This window comes from Stegostoma tigrinum, chromosome 6, assembly GCF_030684315.1.
Source record: "Stegostoma tigrinum isolate sSteTig4 chromosome 6, sSteTig4.hap1, whole genome shotgun sequence".
Classification (NCBI taxonomy): Eukaryota; Metazoa; Chordata; class Chondrichthyes; order Orectolobiformes; family Stegostomatidae; genus Stegostoma; species Stegostoma tigrinum.
This window is the reverse complement of record NC_081359.1, coordinates 97,807,391-97,829,191: the sequence shown is the minus strand read 5'-3', so window position 1 is coordinate 97,829,191 and position 21,801 is coordinate 97,807,391. Positions and strand designations below refer to the sequence as shown.

General features: G+C 40.2%; 1 protein-coding gene across 2 annotated transcripts in view; it reads left to right on the top strand.

Annotated features, from left to right (window-relative positions):
- The window catches only part of cyfip1 (cytoplasmic FMR1 interacting protein 1), a 186,666-nt gene that overhangs the window by 14,121 nt on the left and 150,744 nt on the right, over positions 1 to 21,801 (top strand). For both annotated transcript variants that reach the window (XM_048532857.2, XM_048532858.2), the window contains exon 2: positions 20,610 to 20,733. In XM_048532857.2, coding sequence (XP_048388814.1) covers positions 20,617 to 20,733 — 117 coding nt within the window. In that variant the 5' untranslated portion in view covers positions 20,610 to 20,616. The remainder of the gene's footprint in view (positions 1 to 20,609; positions 20,734 to 21,801) is intronic.

Here is a 21,801-nt window from a genome sequence, read left to right as displayed (position 1 = left end):
AATAGTTAAACTGCAATAATTAACAAGTAATTAACTTTATTTTTAAACAAGAGACAATAGTAGCCCAAGAGTCTTGAGGACATGGACATGTTGAACTTGTATTTTCCTGTTGATGGGACAGCTGTGGAAATAAAATTTGCTTTGCTGCCGGACCATAAGTTTAGCTTATTGCACACCCTGTGATAGCATGTTCCTCTGGAAGTTTGGTGGAAGCAAAGCATGATATTTTCCCTCCATTTCTTCCCACCTCTTACTCAGAATCAAGAGAAGGACATTAATAAAATACAATCCCTTTAATCCCAAAACGACTACAGTACTCTCACCAGAGAGAATTCATTTTCTCTCACATGTGGGTTATGAGAGCCCAGTTCTGAGAGCCTCTTGTTTTTTGAATCTTTCTACAGCTGAGTTTGGTCTTCAAATAGCTCCTGGGTTTTAACCAAACACATCTGGCCTAAACTAAGCTGCGTACTCTGCAAAAACACTTTTTAGTAGTTCTGAACCATCTACCAACTCCAGGAGCAACTTCTGACACATCCAGCTTCAGTCAGGATTTCTGAAATTCTTGAGCCGAAAATAGCTTAGTCTTTGCTTTATGCCAGATGAACAGTTCTGGAACTGAAACCCGAAGTGCAAGTGTTTTCTCATCAATCTCACCCAATGGAAACAAGCCTTTATTACATTTCAGAAAGTGTGTCTTGGAAATGTGGCTGCAGAAATACTTATAAGTTAATCATTAAACTCCTTCACAAACGGACCAAACTGACATATCACTAGTTTAAAGTCCTAAAGAAAAATGATCTTAAACTCTGTAGAAATTGCACCTTTGTGCAAGTATTTCTTTAACTATATTCCTCAATGTGCAGTCCTAATTTTAATTATTTTCCACCTTGTTCTGGACTCTCACTCGTAGAAATATATCCACCTGATCAAATCCTCTAGTCATCTTGAACAGCCCTGTTAAATCATTCCTTAACTGTCAGTATTCTAGAGAACCCAAGCTGCCTGATCAGTAAGGGGTTCAAGGGTTGCAGGCTGAAGGTGGCAGAATGAGGTTGAGAAACGTCACCTGTTTTCAAATGGCAGAGCAGACTCTGGGATGAATGGCCAGTTTGAGCTCCAGTATCTTATGGCCTCATGCCCAGCTGAGGCAACCAAGGCAAACTTGGAAGATTGTGACTAAAACATAAGCAATTTCTTCACCTTCTGTGCCTAATATCCTCGGGTGGAAGATATTGAATCTTGGAGATTTGTTAGTCTTCGATTTAATTTAGTTTCTCCATTGCCTTTTTGTTTGTTAACCTTTACAGTATTGCAAGTACAAAGGACCTTTGTCTTTAATATTCTTGTCAAGGTTTTTGTCGTTCCCTTTTCCATGTCTCGCCACTCTGTGTTCCTTTGCTTAAGTTTTTTTCCCTTCCTAACTGTGTTATATATAATCAAGAAACAGAATGCAGAGGGTCCCAGATTTGAGAAACAGAATGCAAGGGGTCTGACTTACGAATATGATCCCACACAGGTGTAATTTTAAAGATCCGATATATTAACATTTTCTGTACATAGAAATGATGACTTTACATCGTCCTGCATTATGTTCTGACTGTGAACAAATTATCTTACAAACTTAAGAATGGAACCATTGACAACCAGGGGATTGCTTGTCTGGAGTTGCTAGAAATCTGGAATGAAAACTAAACACACTGGAAATACTCAGCAAGTCAGGTCATATCTGTGGAGAGTGAAATTGAGCTAAGGTCTTGGATTTTTGAAAGATTATTAACTTGACAACCTTTCTCTTTGTCAACACCTTCCAGTATCACATGTTTTCACATATATGCTGATGACACCTAGCTGGACCTTGCCACTGCTTCTCTTGACTTGACTGTTTCTAAATCATCAGATTATTTACCTGATGTCCAGTACTGGACGAGCTGAAATTTCTGCCAATTAACAATTGGGAAAAATGAAGCTATTATTTTGTGGTCCCTGCTCAAAACTCCATTGCCCACTACTCGCTTCGTCTGTCTTCTTCACAGCCATCTGAGGTTTGGCTGCCTGTTTGCAATTTTTTTTTTCTTATTACTGCTTATATAGTTAATACAAGTTAGCTGAAATGTGACTGTTCACTCACTGTTTAATGTTACTGATCTTTAAATAAAGATGATGTGAAACTGTTATTTCCTGTTTCAGACTATCATGTCCAGCAACAGTAGACTTGCATATGGAGAAAAAGTTTGTTGTGAAAATTAGCCACTTTCATTCCTTGCTTGTAACAAATCCAAACATCTCCAGCTTATATTTTGGTTGATATTTGTATCAGGTGGCATGGTGGCTCAGAGTTTAGCCCTGTTATCTCACACCACCAGAGACTTGGATTCGCTTCTAGCTTGGGTGACTGTATGGAGTTTGCATGTTTTCCGCATGTTTGAGAGGGTTTTTCCTCGGTCCTCCGCTTTTCTCCTACAGTCCAGAGATGTGCAGGTTAACTGGATTGGCCATGCTAAATTGTCCTTAAGTATCCGGGGATCTGCAGGCTACGTGGATTATACCTGGTAAACACACGATTACCGGGAGAGAGTAAAATGCTTTTTAGACTATCCACGCAGACTCAAAGAACTAAATACTAACTCGATAGCCAGAGACTTTTCCCCAGGGCAGGATTGACTGCCACGAGAGGTCACAGTTTTAAGGTGTTAGGAGGAAGGTATAGAGGAGACGTCAGAGGGAGGTTCTTCACCCAGAGAGTTGTGAGTGCATGGAATAGTTTACCAGTGGTAGTCGTGGAAGCGGTCATTAGTGACATTTAAGCGACTGCTGGATATGCACATGGCCAGCAGTGAATTGAGGGGAATGTAGGTTAGGTTATTTTATTTTTGGATTAGGAATATTCCACGGCACAACATCGTGGGCCAAAGGGCCTGTACTGTGCTGTATTTTTCTATGTTCTATGTTCTAAATGGCCTCTGTCTGCACTGTAAGGATCCTATGATTATCTGGCTACTGTTTTTAATTTCATCGAATGCTTATAGCTCAGAAGGATGCCATTTGGCCACTATATCCAATTCCAACTGTCTGTGAAGGCAGCTCAGCATGTTCCATTCTTCTGTGTTTTCCCTGTAGCTCTGGAACTTTGGATAATTATTCAGTTTTGAAAGCCATTAATGAATCTAAACCTACACTGTACTCTCTGTGTATTCCAGATCCTAACTACTCACTGTGTAAAAATGTTGTTCTTCATGTCATCTTTCCCTGTTGCTCTATTCACCTTGGATTTCCTCTGGTTCTCAAATCATCCACCAAGGGAAATTTCTCATGATTTATTCTGTCATAGCGCTCTTTTTTTGAACAACTTGAAGAATTAACATTTCAAACCTCTGTTGTCTAAGTGCCAAAGCTTCCTGCACACTTTCTAATACCTTGTCATGATCCTGGACTAGACTATTAAATTTGCTAAGGTCTGGTCAGTCACATTTTCAAGAATAGACAAAGTATGAGATCCCAGTTACTTCCTAGGAGAATAAAATTAACAAAATGTCATAGTTTCAAACGAATAAAAATAAACTTTAATATGCAGAGGTAAAATATTGAAATAAACTACAACATTGATACAACTTATACTTTCTAATATCCAGAATTATCATTTAAAGATGGGTAATCGACAGGCCACGGCACAGTGGCTTAGTGGTGAGCGCTGCTGCCTCCCAGGGTTCAATTCTAGCCTCGGGTGACTGTCTGTGTAGAGTTTGCACATTCTCCCCGTGTCTGTGTGGATTTCCTTCCGTTGTCCCAAGATATGCAGGTTAGGTGGCTTGGTCATGCTAAATTGTCATTGGTGTCCAGGGATGTGCAAGTTAGGTGGATTAGCCATGGGAAATACAGGATTACAGGGGTACGGTGTGGGGCTGGGGAGGGGAGTGTGGGGAGTGAGTCTGGGTGGGATTCTCTTTGGAGAGAGTTGGTGTGGACTTGTTGGGCTGAATGACCTGTTTCTACAGGTAGGGATTCAATGAATCTTCTATGAAACAGCCCACTGAGTACATCAAAGAGCAAATGTGGTCACTGATTTCTTTGCAACCCCAATACATTAGTAATTGTATGGGGCCATCAAGCCTTGTGAAAATTTGACAGAAGTTTCCAATTTTTAATTTACTGAGACTTAGCTTTGGAGCTTCTTCAAATATTACTCGGTCTTGGGCTGCCTCAATGACTGCTTGCATCCTGACAATTTACCCTCCTTTGCTGGAATTGCACTGTTGAGTTTTGGCAATTGCACTCCTGCACTTAATCAGGGACATGATTTCAACTTCTCTGCAAATAGTTTCACAAGCTGATACTGCCCCAGATTTCTCGGAGTTTTAAACATCCTCATCTGAAATAAGCAATTATTGTTTGTCAGCTTCCGTCAACTTACTCTGCTACACTGAACTGTTAATGACTCACGAACCTGTTTTAACCCATGGCTCCCAGGGCTTCTCCTGAGCCCTGCCCAATAGTTAAAAGAAGTTCCTGGGAGATAGTAGATGTAGCTGAGTCGAAACAGCTTGGCACCTGAAGCAGCTGTGCCCATTTCTGCGTGGTGCCTTGATTCCCTGCTTCTAAATATCTGACTGATTAGCATCCTGAAAGCATACTTGTTTTGCATCTCACTGTTCAGTAATCCTTGAACTGGTTAAAGTGATCTATTGAAAACCTTGCTTTTGAACTTGGGTAGGATTCGATACAGCAACCTTTGTAAGACAGTGTTCCCCAAACGTTAAAATTCGAGCTAACTTTCTCCTCAAAGCTGCCAGCTCAGAATACAGTGCACATGTATGCAAAAAGGAATTCAACGTACCCATCCTTCCTATGGTGCCTGGCCTAGTGCTGGACAAAATATTCCAAATGAGGGTGAACATTTGACAATGTACAATGAGGTTTTTACAAAGGATCACTCTAATTTCTTTGCTTTTGAACCCGGTGCTGTTCTTAAAGCTGCTTCAGAATTGTGTCCTTAATTGCTTGAGCTTTTTAAAATGTAAGTAATAAATAGCATACTAAACCTTTTGTTTTTGGAGTTTGTCTTCATGGTGGGGATCAACAGACAATAGGTGCAGGAATAGGCCATTCGGCCCTTCGAGCCAGCAGCACCATTCATTATGATTATGGCTGATCATCCACAATTAAGTCATCATTGGACAAGCATATGGACATACATGGAATAGTGTAGGTTAGATGGGCTTCAGATTGGTATGACAGGTTGGCACAACATCGAGGGCCGAAGGGCCTGTACTGTGCTGTAATGTTAGAACATAGAACATAGAACATAGAACAGTACAGCACAGAACAGGCCCTTCAGCCCACAATGTTGTGCCGACCATTGATCCTCATGTATGCACCCTCAAATTTCTGTGACCATATGCATGTCCAGCAGTCTCTTAAATGACCCCAATGACCTTGCTTCCACAACTGCTGCTGGCAACGCATTCCATGCTCTCACAACTCTCTGCGTAAAGAACCTGCCTCTGACATCCCCTCTATACTTTCCACCAACCAGCTTAAAACTATGACCCCTCGTGCTAGCCATTTCTGCCCTGGGAAATAGTCTCTGGCTATCAACTCTATCCATGCCTCTCATTATCTTGTATACCTCAATTAGGTCACCTCTCCTCCTCCTTTTCTCCAATGAAAAGAGACCGAGCTCAGTCAACCTCTCTTCATAAGATAAGCCCTCCAGTCCAGGCAGCATCCTGGTAAACCTCCTCTGAACCCTCTCCAAAGCATCCACATCTTTCCTATAATAGGGCGACCAGGACTGGACGCAGTATTCCAAGTGCGGTCTAACCAAAGTTTTATAGAGCTGCAACAAGATCTCACGACTCTTAAACTCAATCCCCCTGTTAATGAAAGCCAAAACACCATATGCTTTCTTAACAACCCTGTCCACTTGGGTGGCCATTTTAAGGGATCTATGTATCTGCACACCAAGATCCCTCTGTTCCTCCACGCTGCCAAGAATCCTATCCTTAATCCTGTACTCAGCTTTCAAATTCGACCTTCCAAAATGCATCACCTCGCATTTATCCAGGTTGAACTCCATCTGCCACCTCTCAGCCCATCTCTGCATCCTGTCAATGTCCCGCCTCAGCCTACAACAGCCCTCTACACTGTCAATGACACCTCCGACCTTTGTGTCGTCTGCAAACTTGCTGACCCATCCTTCAATTCCCTCGTCCAAGTCATTAATAAAAATTACAAACAGTAGAGGCCCAAGGACAGAGCCCTGTGGAACCCCACTCACCACTGACTTCCAGGCAGAATATTTTCCTTCTACTACCACTCGCTGTCTTCTGTTGGCCAGCCAATTCTGTTTCCAAGCAGCTAAGTTCCCCTGTATCCCATTCCTCCTGACCTTCTGAATGAGCCTTCCATGGGGAACCTTATCAAATGCCTTACTGAAGTCCATATACACCACATCCACAGCTCGACCCTCATCAACCTTTCTATGTTCTGTGTTCTACGTTCTAATCAGCATCCTGTTCCTGCCTTATCCCCATAACACTTGATTCCTCTATCTTTAAGAGCTCTATCCATCTCTTCCTTGAAAGTATCCAGAGAGATGGCCTCCACTGCCTTCTGGGGCAGAGCATTCCATATATCCACCACTCTCTGGGTGAAGAAGTTTTTCCTTAACTCTGTTCTAAATGGCCTACCCCTTATTTTTAAACAGTGTCCTCTGTTTCTGGACTCACCCATCAGCGGAAACATGCTTCCTGCCTCCACAGTGTCCAATCCCTTAATAATCTTATACATCTCAATCAGATCCCCTCTCATCCTTCTAAATGCAACTGTATACAAGCCCACTCGCTCCAATCTTTCAACATATGATAGTCCTGCCATTCCGGGAATTGACCTCAAGAACCTACGCTGCACTCCCTCAACAGCAAGAATGTCCTTCATCAAATTTGGAGATCAAAACTGCACACAGCACTCCAGGTGCGGTCTCATCAGGGCCCTGTACAGCTGCAGAAGGACCTCTTTGCTCCTATACTCAATTCCTCTTGTTATGAAGGCCAGCATGCCATTAGCTTTCTTCACTACCTGCTGTACCTGCATGCTTGCTTTCATTAACTGATGTACAAGAACACCTAGATCTCGTTGTACTTCCCCTTTACCTAACTTGACTCCATTTAGATGGTAATCTGCGTTCCTATTCTTGCCAAAGTGGATAACCACACATTTATCCACATTAAATTGCATCTGCCATGCATCCGTCCACTCATCTAGCCTGTCCGAATCACCCTGTATTCTCATAACATCCTCCTCACATTTCACACTGCCAACCATCTTTTGTGTCATCAGCAAATTTGCTAATATTACTTTTAATGCCCTCATCTATATCATTAATGTATATTGTAAACAGCTGCGGTCCCAGCACCGAACCTTATGGTACCCTACTGGTCACCGCCTGCCGTCCCGAAAGGGACCCATTTATCACTACTCTTAGCTTCCTGTCAGCCAGCCAATTTCCAATCCAAGTTCTATTTTGCCCCCAATACCACGTGCCCTAATTTTGCTTACCAGTCTCCTATGCGGTACTTTATCAAAGGCTTTCTGAAAGTCCAGGTACACTACATCCACTGGTTCTCCCTTGTCCATCTTCATAGATACATCCTCAAAATATTCCAGAAGATTAGTCAGTGCAATTTCCCCTTCGTAAATCCATGCTGACTTTGACCTATCCTGTTACTGCTATCCAAATGAGTTGTAATTTCATCTTTTATAATTGACTCCAGCATCTTTCCCACCACTGACGTCAGGCTAACCGGTCTATAATTCCCTGTTTTCTCTCTCCCTCCAGTGGGACAATATTAGCTACCTTCCGATCTGTAGGAACTGATCCTGAATCTACAGAACATTGGAAAATGATTACCAATGCGTCCACGATTTCTAGAGCCACCTCCTTAAGTACCCTGGGATGCAGACGATCAGGTCCCGGGGACTTAACAGCCTTCAGACCTAACAGTCTATCCAACACCATTTCCTGCCTAATATAAATTCCCTTCAGTTCATCCATTACCCTAGGTCCTTCAGCCACTATTACATCTGGGAGATTGCTTGTGTCTTCCCTAGTGAAGACAGATCCAAAGTACCGATTCAACTTTTCTGCCATTTCCTTGTTCCCCATAATAAATTCACCCGTTTCTGTCTTCGAGTGCCCAATTTTAGTCTTAACCATTTTTTTTTCTTTTCACATACCTGAGAGAGCTTTTACTGTCCTTTATATTTTTGGCCAGTTTTCCTTCGTACCTCATTTTTTCTTTGCGTATTGCCTTTTTAGTTATCTTTTGTTGCTCTTTAAAAGCTTCCCAGTCCTCCAGCTTCCCGCTCATATTTGCTGTGTTATATTTCTCTTTTATCTTTATAGAGTCCTTAACTTCCCTAGTCAGGCTGCCCCTGCCTCCCCTTAGGATCTTTCTTCTTCTTTGGAATGAACTGCTCCTGCACCTTCTGCATTATATCCAGAAATACCTGCCATTGTTGTTCCACTGCCATCCCTGCGAGTGTATTGTACCACTGAACTTTGTCCAGCTCCCACCTAATAGCTCCATAGTTCCCTTTTTTCAACTGCAATACTGACACTTCCGATTCTCCCTTCTCCCTCTCAAACTGCAGATTAAAACTTATGATATTATGGTCACTATCTCCTAATGGCTCCTTTACATAGAACATAGAACATTACAGCACAGTACAGGCTCTTCGGCCCTCAGTGTTGTGCCGACCTGTCATACCGATCTCAAGCCCATCTAACCTACACTATTCCATGTACGTCCATATGCTTATCCAATGACGACTTAAATGTACCTAAAGTTGGCAAATCTACTACCGTTGCAGGCAAAGTGTTCCATTCCCTTACTACTCTCTGAGTAAAGAAACTATCTCTGACATCTGTCCTATATCTTTCACCCCTCAATTTAAAGCTGTGCCCCCTCATGCTCGCTGTCGCCATCCTAGGAAAAAGGCTCTCCCTCTCCACCCTATCTAACCCTCTGATTATTTTATATGTTTCAGTTAAGTCACCTCTCAACCTTCTCTCTAATGAAAACAGCCTCAAGTCCCTCAACCTTTCCTCGGAAGACCTTCCCTCCATACCAGGCAACATCCCAGTAAATCTCCTCTGCACCCTTTCCAAAGCTTCCACATCCTTCTTATAATGCGGTGACCAGAACTGTACACAATACTGTAAGTGCAGCCGCACCAGAGTTTTGTACAGCTTCACCATAACCTCTTGGTTCTGGAACTCAATCCCTCTATTAATAAAAGCTAAAACACTATGCCTTCTTAACAGCCCTGTCAACCTGGGTGGCAACTTTCAAGGATCTGTGTACGTGGACACCGAGATCTCTCTGCTTGTCTACGCTACTAAGAATCTTACCATTAGCCCTGTACTTTGCCTTCTGGTTACTCCTACCAAAGTGCATCACCTCACACTTGTCTGCATTAAACTCCATTTGCCACCTCTCAGCCCAGCTCTGCAGCTTATCTATGTCTCTCTGCAACCTACAGCATCCTTTGTCACTATCCACAACTCCACCGACCTTAGTGTCCTCTGCAAATTTACTAACCCATCCTTCTACGCCCTCATCCAGGTCATTTATAAAAATGACAAACAGAAGTGGACCCAACACCAATCCTTGCGGTACACCACTAGTAACTGGTCTCCAGGATGAACATTTCCCATCAACTACCACCCTCTGTCTTCTTTCAGCAAGCCAATTTCCGATCCAAACTGCTATATCTCCCACAATTCCATTCCTCCACATTTTGTACAACAGCCTATTGTGGGGAAACGTATCGACTGCCTTGCTGAAATCCATATACACCACATCACCCGGTTTACTCTCATCTAACTGTTTGGTCACCTTCTCAAAGAACTCAATAAGATTTGTGAGGCACAACCTTGCCTTCACAAAACCGTGCTGACTATCCCTAATCAATTTATTCTTTTCTAGATGCTTATAAATCCTATCCCTTATAACCTTTTCCAACACTTTACCAACTACTGAGGTAAGGCTCACAGGTCTATAATTACCAGGGTTGTCTCTACTCCCCTTCTTGAACAGGGAAACCACATTTGCTTTCCTCCAGTCATCTGGCACTATTCCTGTAGACAATGACGAGTTAAAGATCAATGCAAAGGCTTGGCAATCTCCTCCCTGGCTTCCCAGAGGATCTGAGGATAAATCCCATCCGACCCAGGGGACTTATCTATCTTCACCCTCTGAAGGATTTCTAATACCTCTTCCTTGTGAACCTCAATCCCACCTAGTCTAGTAGCCTGTATCTCAGTATTCTCCTCGACAACATTGTTGTTTTCTAGAGTGAATACTGTTGAAAAATATTCATTTAGCACTTCCCCTATCTCATCTGACTCCACACACAACTATCCTGGATTGGCCCTTTCATCATTCTTTTATTCCTTAAATACCTATAGAAAGCCTTAAGGTTTGCAACTTCTCATGTCTGCTCCTGGCTCTTCTGAGCTCTCTCTTTAGGTCTTTCCTGGCTACCTCGTAGCCCTCAAGCACCCTAACTGAGCCTTCACATCTCATCCTAACATAAGCCACCTTCTTCCTCTTGACCAGAGATTCCACCTCCTTCATAAACCACGGCTCCCGCACTCTACAGCTTCCTCCCTGCCTGACAGGTACATACTTATCTAGGACACACAGGAACTTTTCCTTGAATAAGCTCCACATTTCTAATGTGCCCATCTCCTGCAGTTTCCTTCCCCATCGTATGCTCCCTAAACCTTGCCTAATCTCATCGTAATTGCCTTTCCCCCAGCTATAACTCTTGCCCAGTGGTGGACACCTATCCCCTTCCCACCCAGTGGTGGACACCTATCCCTTTACTTCGAGGTCCCTGATCAAATCTGGTTCATTGCACAACACCAGATCCAGAGTTGCCTCCTCCCTGATAGGCTCCAGTATAAGCTGTTCTAAGAATCCATCCCAGAGGCACTCCACAAACTGCCTTTCGTGGAATTGAGTTACATTTGTCATCTTTGTAAAAGATTCAGTTTTTAAAATTACTTTTTAAAAATAAGGAGCCACTGGTTGCAGACAATGAAAATGTGAATTGAAGCCACACAGGTCATTTTGTAGACTGATCCAGCTTAGAGGTCCAAGCTGATCTGATAAGTTTTGGGTTAATGTTCTTCTCGCTGCTCGGAGAGCTCATAGTAATTTTTGGAACAGTGTAGAATATTTTCTTCAAATGATAGCCTGGGGTAGGAAACCGAGGAAGCTAGCTTTATTGACAGGACCTCGTCAAATCATTGCCTGGTCTTGATTTGGTTCAGAGAACACTGATACAGACAGACATCTTGGCTTAAACCTAAATGGCTTGGCTAGACGCTGTGAACTGGAAACTAAAGTGTAAGTCTACTTTTGTGCTTGATGTAGTGTTATAGCAAGCTATGCTACAATTTGAATATGTTAGTCTATGAAAGGAAAAGAGTACATGTTCAATATGTTTCCTACCTTCCATTTTTTTCTGGAAGAGAAGTGAGATTCAACTAAGTGTAGTTTGCTTTGACATTTTACTGTATGTATGACCTGTCTATGAAGTTATTGATTTCTCCCTGGTCTTATCTTACTATTCATTTCAATCTGCCTGTGTGGTCACTGGATTCGAAATGTTGCCTTTGTTTTTTTCTCAACAGATGCCGCCAGACCTGCCATGTTTATCCAGCATTCTGTTTTATGTTTTATGTTTCATATGAAAAAGTTGTTTGCTGTAGAAGACATTGAACTAGAACAAGATGGAATGGTGGTGAATTGAGAGGCTGGATCTCCGTTCAAAAACATACTGGAGAACTGTAATGACCTCCGTCAGACTGGGGCATAGATGAATATTCATGGTGAAAGAGACAGTTAGCACCAGGATACTGGAAAGTGTTCCAGTAGAGATAAGGAGAGTGATAAGCTTGACCTTTACTCGTGGATTTAGTTCAGTTGGTTGGATGGCGGGTTTGCAGTTCAGAGTGCCATGAACAGCGTGGGTTCAACTACCATACTGACAGAGATTAGTATGAACGTCCCTCCTTTGCAACCTTTCCTTTCCATGGAGGCATGATGACCCTTTGGTTAAATCACCATCAGTTGTCTGTCTCTCTCCTTTGTAATGAGAGACAGTGCTATGGTCCTCTGGAATTATAGTGACTTTAGTAATTAGTGGGATCATAATCCATCACCTCAAGCTTGCAAAAATGAAAATGTGAAGTATTGCCAATTTATCCCTGACTGTATTTTCCATTGATTTTCTTCACCCTAACTAAACCTAGAGATCTACTTTCGCAAATTTCTGTAAAGGTTTAACCAGCTGAACGGTTGTGGGAGTTTGTCTTGTTTTTAATATTTTAAGCACTAAGTTCTAAAGTCAAGATCTCTTCTAAGTAACTGTGTGAAATGCTGAAGCAAGTTTTAAGTTTTGAGATATACTACTAGAAAGTTGACTTTTTACAAAAAAAATTGAATGTGCTTTTGCTTTCTATTTATGTAACATATCTGTTTTCTATATCTGGATCCCAGTAGAATAAGTAGCTATTTCAAGGAAATAAAGGGGCAAGCCATAAGCAGTTTATTTCCTGAGATTGAGTTTGTGAAGCATATCAGTACATACGCAGTAGAAAATCAGATACTATGAAGTATTCTTTGCCAGTATCAGTTTAAGTTTAATCTGTTGGTTCTTTTAGGAGGTATATATGCCTGAAGAGTTCATATGTATGATGTTACTGATATGTAGATGTTCAACGTTCGACCAAACTATTTCACCAGTTAACTATTCAAAGTAATTGGCTTGAGATTGTTGTACTCTTATCATCTTACTCACTGTCACTGACTAAAATTCTGTTGATGACACGTGCTTTCCAGCGATGGAACTGAACGTTTCTGAAGACTTAAAATGGCTGTATTTCCATCTTCTACTGAGTTTCTAAACTTCAGTTCATCATAATCCATAGTTCCAAAAGTTTTATGACATTTGGGTAATGCAGTTAAGCTATCATCGGTTTGTTTCGACTTGAAAAGTTTTAACTTGCACACATCTGTAGAAATTACAGAAGCAGGCCCAATTAATCCTTGTTGACATCTGCCCAGCACACATGAGAACATGCATCTTGTCATTATTAACCACCCAGTTTTCATATCCCTTCAAACCGTTTCCTTTTTGTTCACCCATTTGATCTTATGAAAGTTGAAGTAGTTTCTGCCTCAACGACTAATGCTTGAAATTAATTCTCGTAACTCTTCATGTTTTTCTGCCCTCCTGTAAATACCTTTCAGCTTGATAATGTTCCTTCGTAATTGTCAACCATTGGAGAAAGACTGATTCTGCCTTTTCTGTCCTATCGTTATCCTGCCACAATCTGTGTTGTAATTTTAAAAAAAACTCAAATTTTGAAGTTGGTCTTCATATGTGTGAATATGTATTCTGAAGAAGAGTAACTGGACCTGAAATTTTAAATTTGCTTTCTGTCCACAGATACTGACAGACCTGTTGAGTTTTTCCAGCAGTTTCTTTTTGTTGCTGTCATCTTTTGCCTTGCATGCTTTCCCCAAGCTACATCTTTGAACATAGCTTAAGTGTAAGGTCGGCCATTTGTAGCTGGAATCGAAGTTGAAACTTAATAACTGTTTTTTAGAGGAATAATAGTTTGTGAAAGTGGCATCAGTTTCAAGCCCACCATTTGTTCCTCAAGGCTAGTTGGTCTTGAGAAGGTGGAAATGAGCTGAATTCCTGAACTGTGTAGTCTGTCTGCTGCAGGTACTCAAACTGCTTTTAGGAAGAGCATTTCAGGGTTTTAGAGGCATAAAATCTCACAGCGTAGAAAAGCCCCTTTGGCTCTCTGAGTCTGTGCTGGTTTAGCTACACTAATCCCACTTGCCAACACTTGGCTGATAGCGTTGAATGTTGTAACATTAAGTGCTCATCCACAAAGTTTTTAAAGGTTGTGAAATTTCCTTCCACCACTGCCCTTCCAAGCAATGCATTCCAAATTCCCACCATCCGTTGCACACAAAATCTTTTCTTGAATACACTCTAAACCTCTTGTCCTTCACTTTAAAATGATACCCCCATATTATTGACCATTCATCTAAGGGGAACAGCTGCTTCCTATCCACACTGTTCATGCTCCTCAATCTTGTACACCTCAATTTGGTCCCCTATCAGTCTTCTGTGCTGTAAAGAAAACAACTCGAGCCTATCCAGCCTCTCGCCAGCTAGAATACTCCATCTCGGGTGATATCCTGGTGAATCTCCTCTACACCACTCAATTTTTCTTTCATTTGAACTTCACTTGGACATTGTAGATACCTGTAGCAGGAAGGAAAATAAATATTAAGAGCACAAAAGCAAAGAAACAACCTTATCTGGATTCCAGGTGATTTTACTGCCTTGGATTTTCCCACGTTGTCAAGTAGGGCTCATTATTTTTGTGTAATTAGTCTCAATTGGCATATCAACTTACTTTGTTCCAGGTTTCTTGAATGGATTGCCTGCTAGCCTCCTAACATGTGCCAGTTTAAAAAATAATGCAACTAGCTAACAGATCTCACTAATTGCCCTGGAGGGAAAGCAGCATGTCATATCTGGCAAGGTTGATACTGAAGATTGCAGGTGGGAACGATACTCTAGCATTGAGACTTCACACAAATTCCCTTCTGTTTTCAGGATGAATGAGGATGTTTAGTCCTTGCAGGAATTGCTTTGTTTACACTTTGTGTCTGTTGGTAATGGGATTACGGGTACAACTTGTGTCTGCAAGCTATCTGCTGCTCGTGATTCAATTTTTTTCATAAAGCTGGGCTGCATTTTACTGAAATGCACCATTTCTGGAACAGTATTTTAGTGAATTGTACAAGTGCTTATCAGTGGCATAGTTATCAGCAATGTTATGTCTTCAAGCATTAACTTAAAAAATTGAGAATGAAACTGATCCTTTCTGGAAAATATGACACAACTGTTTATTAATGGACAGATCAGCAAATTTAGGGGATTAATAAATTTACTTGAGTTTTGCATTTCTGGAGTTTGCTGAGCAACTTATCTTACTCCATCAATTGCTTCGCACAAACCCATCTCACTCTTTGTAGACTTGTACTGATGTTGCATGTTAATTGTTGTTTAAATGCCCCACAGAAAATAGTTTACTAATACATTGTAAGTAGCATTTTTAAAGTATTTGATTATTGGTTAACGCAGTGCCAATAAACCTTCAGAAAAATTGCAACATGCTGGGATAAGTGAACAGTTTAATTTACACTGTTTCTGGACCTAAGATTCATTTAAACAAAATGTTTACTTTAAATTTTACATTATTTTCTTATTTTTACCTCACTTCAATCTTCATTTCCTTCCATATTTTTGTACCTGATTTTATGTATATTTACCCTTTTTTGGTCATTGTTTCTTTCTCATTCCTTAAATCTATTATTTAACTAGACAGTTGCTTCCATAGTTTAAATTTCCAGATGCTCTTTTGCTGTTACCACACTATTTGTTATCAGCTCATATTTCCAACAAATTGTGGTGGAAAACCTTCTAAACTGAAGAATGAAGATATATATCCACTGATTGTAGATGGTATGTTCCAGCAGGAGATTTCCTTTTATGATTGAACTAACTGAAACTGCTTCAGTTGCTCTTATATTAGTAGAGAAAAAGAGCAAATCTGCATTTCTACCACCTGACAAAGATGATTTGTATTCAATTCACTGCTTTTATTTTGAAATGTTAAAGTAATACAGCCTTCGTGCATCTGGTGCTCAATGATACAATTAAAATGATTGAATCTGAGAGAGTCAAGTAGCTGTCTATTTCAGGAATTTACAGCCTGTCATTCCTGAAGGGAAACTAATCCTTCCCTGATTACTACTTTTCATTTGAAACGTCAGATCCACCCTTATTAAACAACTGAGTTCCCATTTACGAGCATATTGCAGCCTAGGCATGAAAATAGAGACAAGCTAACAAAGATAATTCAATGACTTTTTGTTTTGAAAATTAGTCTGCCTTTCCAAAGGTTTTGGCAAGTGATATGTTTCTCATTGCGCATTATCTCTGTCTAATAAGTCCAAGGTCAGAATCCTGTGGAGAAAAAAGCATTGGCTCTTTGGCTGTTCGAAGTTATTACTTTGAAAGCTTTGCTGTGTTTCTATTCTAGTTAACATTTTCAGATTAATTCTTACTACTTGCTGTTCCCCTTATCTTACTAGACCTTACATCTATAGAAACTACTTAGCCAAAAATGTCTTGTTAAATTTCTGTTTGCTCTCTGACTTTTGATTTACTGAATAGGCCTGTGAATTATCAGTATGGCAATATATTATGGATTTCAAGTTAATCAATGGGTATAGAAAAAAAATAGCTTTTAATTTTCATGACCAGTGTAATTTAGTTCGATAATGTGAAGAATGAATGGTGAATGTTGGTTTGTTGCTTTTATGAATCAAGCGGAGGCCAATTGAGATGGAGAAAAGCTAAACACCGCTTAAAAAAAAATCTTATGTAGAAATGGTTAACATGCTAAAACTCAGACTTTATGGGCTGTAAATGCATGAAACAAAATTGCTTTAATTTGCCACTGAATTGATATCTGATTTGCATGTTGTAAGAAAGGCTGGTGAGTGAAATTGAAAATGCAGAAATGCAGTAAAAGGTATTTGCAGAAATTTAGGACTCCACATATTTAAAAATAAATTTAGCCAGCAAAATGTTATGTTTATATAATGGTGAGAACATGTTTTAGTTGAGCTGTTAGTATAAATATCCTAGTTGGCCCATGCCTTAAAGTGCAAAGTTCTGGGTCATCACAAACAGATTTGTTTTTAAATAAATGGATTGTAAGGTCCACATTTTTATGGAGATGGAATCCTTCTGCACCTTGACCAAAACAGCAGTGGAGACTTGAATTGAGAAGGTTCACCTCTGTATCTGGTATCCACTAATTTCACTGGGGGTTGGTGAGAGGCAGGCAGGGAGATGCATTTCAAACCTCCTTTTTGGCAAAAAAATCCTATTGTGAGTCTCAGTTGAAAAACAACTGCTTGTAATTTCAATAGCTGTGTGTTTATACCAGGGAAGTCCTCTTTGCGATATTGTGCTACTTGACAGCTTCCACAACCATACTGGGGGGAGGTAGTGGCCTTGTGGTTTTATCACTGGACTGTTAATCCTGAGACCTGGATAATGTTTTTGGCGACCAGGGTAAGAATCACACTGTGGCAGATTGTGGAATTTGAATTTGATAAATAATTTGGATTCACAGTCACATTAGATTCCTTGTCAATTGTTGGAAAAACCCATCTGGTTCATTAATGGCTTTTAGAGAAGGAAACTGTCATCTTTACCTGGTCTCGTCTACGTGTGACTACAGACCCACAACAATGTGGTTGAATCTTAACTGCTCTCTGAACAATTTTGGATGGGCAATAAATGCTGTCTAGCCAATGATGTCCCCGTCCTGTGAATGAATAAAAACAAATCATTATATTGGGGAGAGTAGTTTGCACATTAGTAGTTTAATTGACAGCTTCAAGTGGTTATAGATATCTTTGACGTGCAGCAATGAGTACAAATGTTTATTTTTATGAGGAATTAAGTTCTTGAAGAGATTGAAATGCAGTTTTAATTTGTTCATGGGATGTGAGCAATAATGGCCATTTCTAATTTACCTGGTGAAGATCATAGTGAGATAACAAAGTGTGGAGCTGGATGAACACAGCAGGCCAAACAGCATCTTAGGAGCATTGGCCTGCTGTGTTCATCCAGCTCCACACTTTGTTATCTCGGATTCTCCAGCATCTGCAGTTCCCATTATCTCTGAAGATCATAATGAGTTATCTTTTTGACCTGCTGCAGCTCTTGGCGTGTCAGGACGCTTATGCAGCTGCTTGGGAGGGACTGTCAGGAATTTGATCCAGAGGCAGTGAAGGAACAGTTGCAGTTGAGGGAAGTTTTTCTCAGGTTGGCATTGGTTTGGGATTATAAATCGGGGCCCAAGTGTATCAATTTAGGAAGGTAGAGATGTTTGGGCAAAATCCTTGCCTGTTGAAGAGAAGGGGGAAAAATGTAAAACGTAGAATTGTAGGCAGTGTTCTCTGTAAGCACAGCAACCTAAATGCCCCTGTGCCAACTCTGCAGAGGTTACCCCCTTTAAATGCTGTTAAAGATTAAGGGGACACCTTACTTAAATAATTCACAACTACTTCAAAACATTAGAGAGAATGTTTGCTGTAGGCAGGTGAAGTGGAAGATGACTGGCCTTTGTCTTGGCAAATAATGAATAGGTGTGAAGCACTCAGAAGCCTATAAAAGACTTGAGACCGTAATGAAAGTGACATTTTAAGTTGACTGAAACTCGAGGTGAATGCTTCTGCTGTTTACCTTTTTGAATAAAAACACGTACATAATACGTTTCATTTTTGAAATGCAGCTGAAGCTAGGATGCATTTTAATATTGTGGATTGTAAATGCTATTTGCCAGCTAATTCTTGTTACAGGGATGCTTGAAGGTTCAGCAGCTGTATACATTTTTCGTTTGGGAAATGGTGAAATATTATGAAGTTTTAAACATCATACTTGTGTGAAGATATCATCTTTACCTACATAAAACTGGGTGAATATCATATAGTGTACCATTTGCGTACCTGTGGGTAAATCATCCTTTGTGAAAGCATATGAAACCAGAACTTAGGAAGGGTCACTGGACCCGAAACGTTAACTCTGTTTTCACCTCCACAGCTTCTGCCAGACCTGCTGAGCTTTTCCAGCAACTTTTTTTTGAGCCTCATTTTCTTATCCTTCCACAACACTGTGAAATTTTTATATTTAGCTAACTTATTCAATTTCCTATTCCAAACCATGACAAAATCTGCCCCCATTAATTTTTTTATTCATTCTTGGTATGTGCTGTTACTGACAAGGCCATTGTTTATTGCCCATTCTTAATTACCTAATTAAGGTGGTTCTGAGCTGTATTGTTGACCTGCTGCCGCCCCCCTTGCACATTACACTTACCTACAGTGATGTGAGGGAGGAATTTTCATGATTTTGAGTCGATAAAAGTGAAGGAGCAGCAATGTATTTCCAAGTCAGGATGAAATGTTGCTTGGTGAAGCATTTGGATGTGGCTGATGTTCCTGGTGCATCTGTTGCCCTTGTTGTTCTAAGTGGTAGAGGTTGTAGGTTTGGAAGGTATGTGGCAGTGCATCTGGTAGAAGGAACACACTGTTGCCACTGTGTGGTGATGATGAGCATCTCAGACGGTGCATTGTAAGTAAAAGTCAATACATTGCTGATGGTTTATCTCAAGCAGCTAATTATAGATTCTACTGACATTAATAAACATTTCAGCTTTTGTGGCTTTTAAGATAGTGTATAACACTCAGTTGGATTACTTAATGTCTTGTAGTATGCCAGGCATCCATTATGTTATCTCAACTGTTCAGAATAGACATTAATTTACATTAAATGTGACAGATCTATTATTGGCTTTTTAAGATCCCCTCTTCATCAGTCTTCTACTATATGCCTGACTCATCACTTTGCCTGAAAATAAAGCCATTACGACAGTAATGAAATTTAAACCTGGTAATTAAATTGTATCAGTTTTAAGCTTGAAAATTAACAAAAAGAATGGCAGAAATATATTCAATGATTATAATGCACACTTGGATAAAACACACAGCAGAAGGTATTCTGTGTCTGTCTGTCCTTTATAGTTTTATTTTTGGAAAGTGACTTTGTACAGGAAATCGTCCTGCAGAGCAATGATAATTTTAGCTTACAATTTGCCTCTCCTTATGGCATATCTTTCAGCAACACCCATTGTAAATTAAATCTATTTAATAAGCACAAGGAGTGAGTTCAGTTCCTTCTAGTCGTGCCCTTAAGCCAAAAAAGGTTAACTTGGATATCAGTAATGGGATTGAACCTGTATGTCTGTTCATACGTTAGAACCATTAGACGTGGTTCATTCTGGCTTGAATATAAAGCTGATTCCTGCTTTATTACTGTTGAAGCAGGAAGTATTATTTTCTTATACTTCATGTTTCTCATTAGGATTGTGTTTAAACAAAAAACTAATGGTTGCTTGGTGGTACAGACCCTTTTGAGTGTTTTTGCAAATGGGGACATGCTGTTGAAGATTGTCTTAGGCTTGTCAGCACAGAAGTGTAAAAACACCATGCTGCAAAGGAAACACATTAATGCTGCATGAATAGAAGGTACTGATTGTTTGGCAAGTTGAGCTCTGCTCTTCGTGGTAATGCCTTGGCCACAGTCCACTCGCCGAAGAATCAGCACCTCCTTATAATGCAGTAGAAATTATCTTTTTCTTTGAAATTTGGAATGTTTCTAACTTCATCCTAATGAGTGCAAGAAAAAAGCTTTGGCATATGTATTTTTCTTCCAGTGAAAAACTGATGTTATAATTGATCCCTTTTCATAATCTTGAATGTGAATTTATAGTCATTAGTATGAATTTGAGTTTGACATTGACATTTCAAAGTGCATTGAATTAGACCACTGTACAATTTAATAGTCCACTTTAATTTTATATTCAGAGGAACCATGACTGCTCAAGTGACTTTGGAAGATGCCCTATCCAATGTTGACCTGCTGGAAGACTTACCATTGCCTGATCAACAGCCTTGTATTGAACCACCGCCTTCATCACTTTTGTACCAAGTAAGATGATGCTCATTGTTTGTTTGTGGCATGGCAGACATTTGTTGGGAATGATGTAGTTAATCTCTCTGCTATGAGTTGGCAAGGAGAGAAGAATCTATAGAGATTCCTTCTATCATTCACCATTTCAGTCACCCATGCCAGAAAGTGTGTTTGGACATGGAATGTCTAACAATATAAACAGGTTCCTTTTTTTTCTTGAGAACGCATTTATAAAGTTGTTACACACAATGACCGGAAGAATCCTTCTTTGAATAATGGGATTCATGCGTGGTGCCTTTACAATTGAATAATCTGCTGACACAGCCACACACTTGATGAATGGTGCTTAGGTATAGTATTGCAAAACTATTGCTTATTAATCAAATGTACCACTAAAAAATAAAGGTAGTTCAGAAAAGATTGGGGATAAAAGAAAATCGCATGGGCTTTCTCTAAGAGCATCTTTAAAGTAAATTATTTGTGAGAGGTGTCTTGAGATTTGAATATGTTTACATTCAGCAAGTCATAATTGCTCCTTTTAAGTGTTGTCCTGTGCTAACTCACAAATTAACCTGGCAAAAGGAGCCCAGTTTTTAAAAATATTTCCTCCTTACTTAAGTTGAGAAATCACTGAAACAAGAAACTTCTTGATGCAGAGGGTGGTAATTTTGCAGAATTCCTGACCAAAAAGGCTGCGAAGTTACTGTCACTGAATGTTTAAAAAAAATTTTGTAGAAACTGAAGATGTTGAGGGGTATAGGACGAGCAGTAGAGTATGGCGTTGAGATGGAAATCATCCACAGTCATGTTGAGTGGTGGAGTGGGCTTGATGGGTTGAAAGGCCTCCACGAGCACCAATTTTTGATGTTTAAATTTTTCTGTTTCTTGAGTTGTAGGTGTCACTGACATAATCAATGTTTGTTACCTGTCCCTAATTGGCCACCATGTTGCTGTGGTTCTGGAATCGTATGCACGTCAACTCTGGGAAGGCAGACTTTCCTTTCTGTAAAGGGCAATACTGAACCAGGTAGTTCTGATGACAATGTGGTCACCATAGAGATTGAATTTCAGATTTTTAAAAATAAT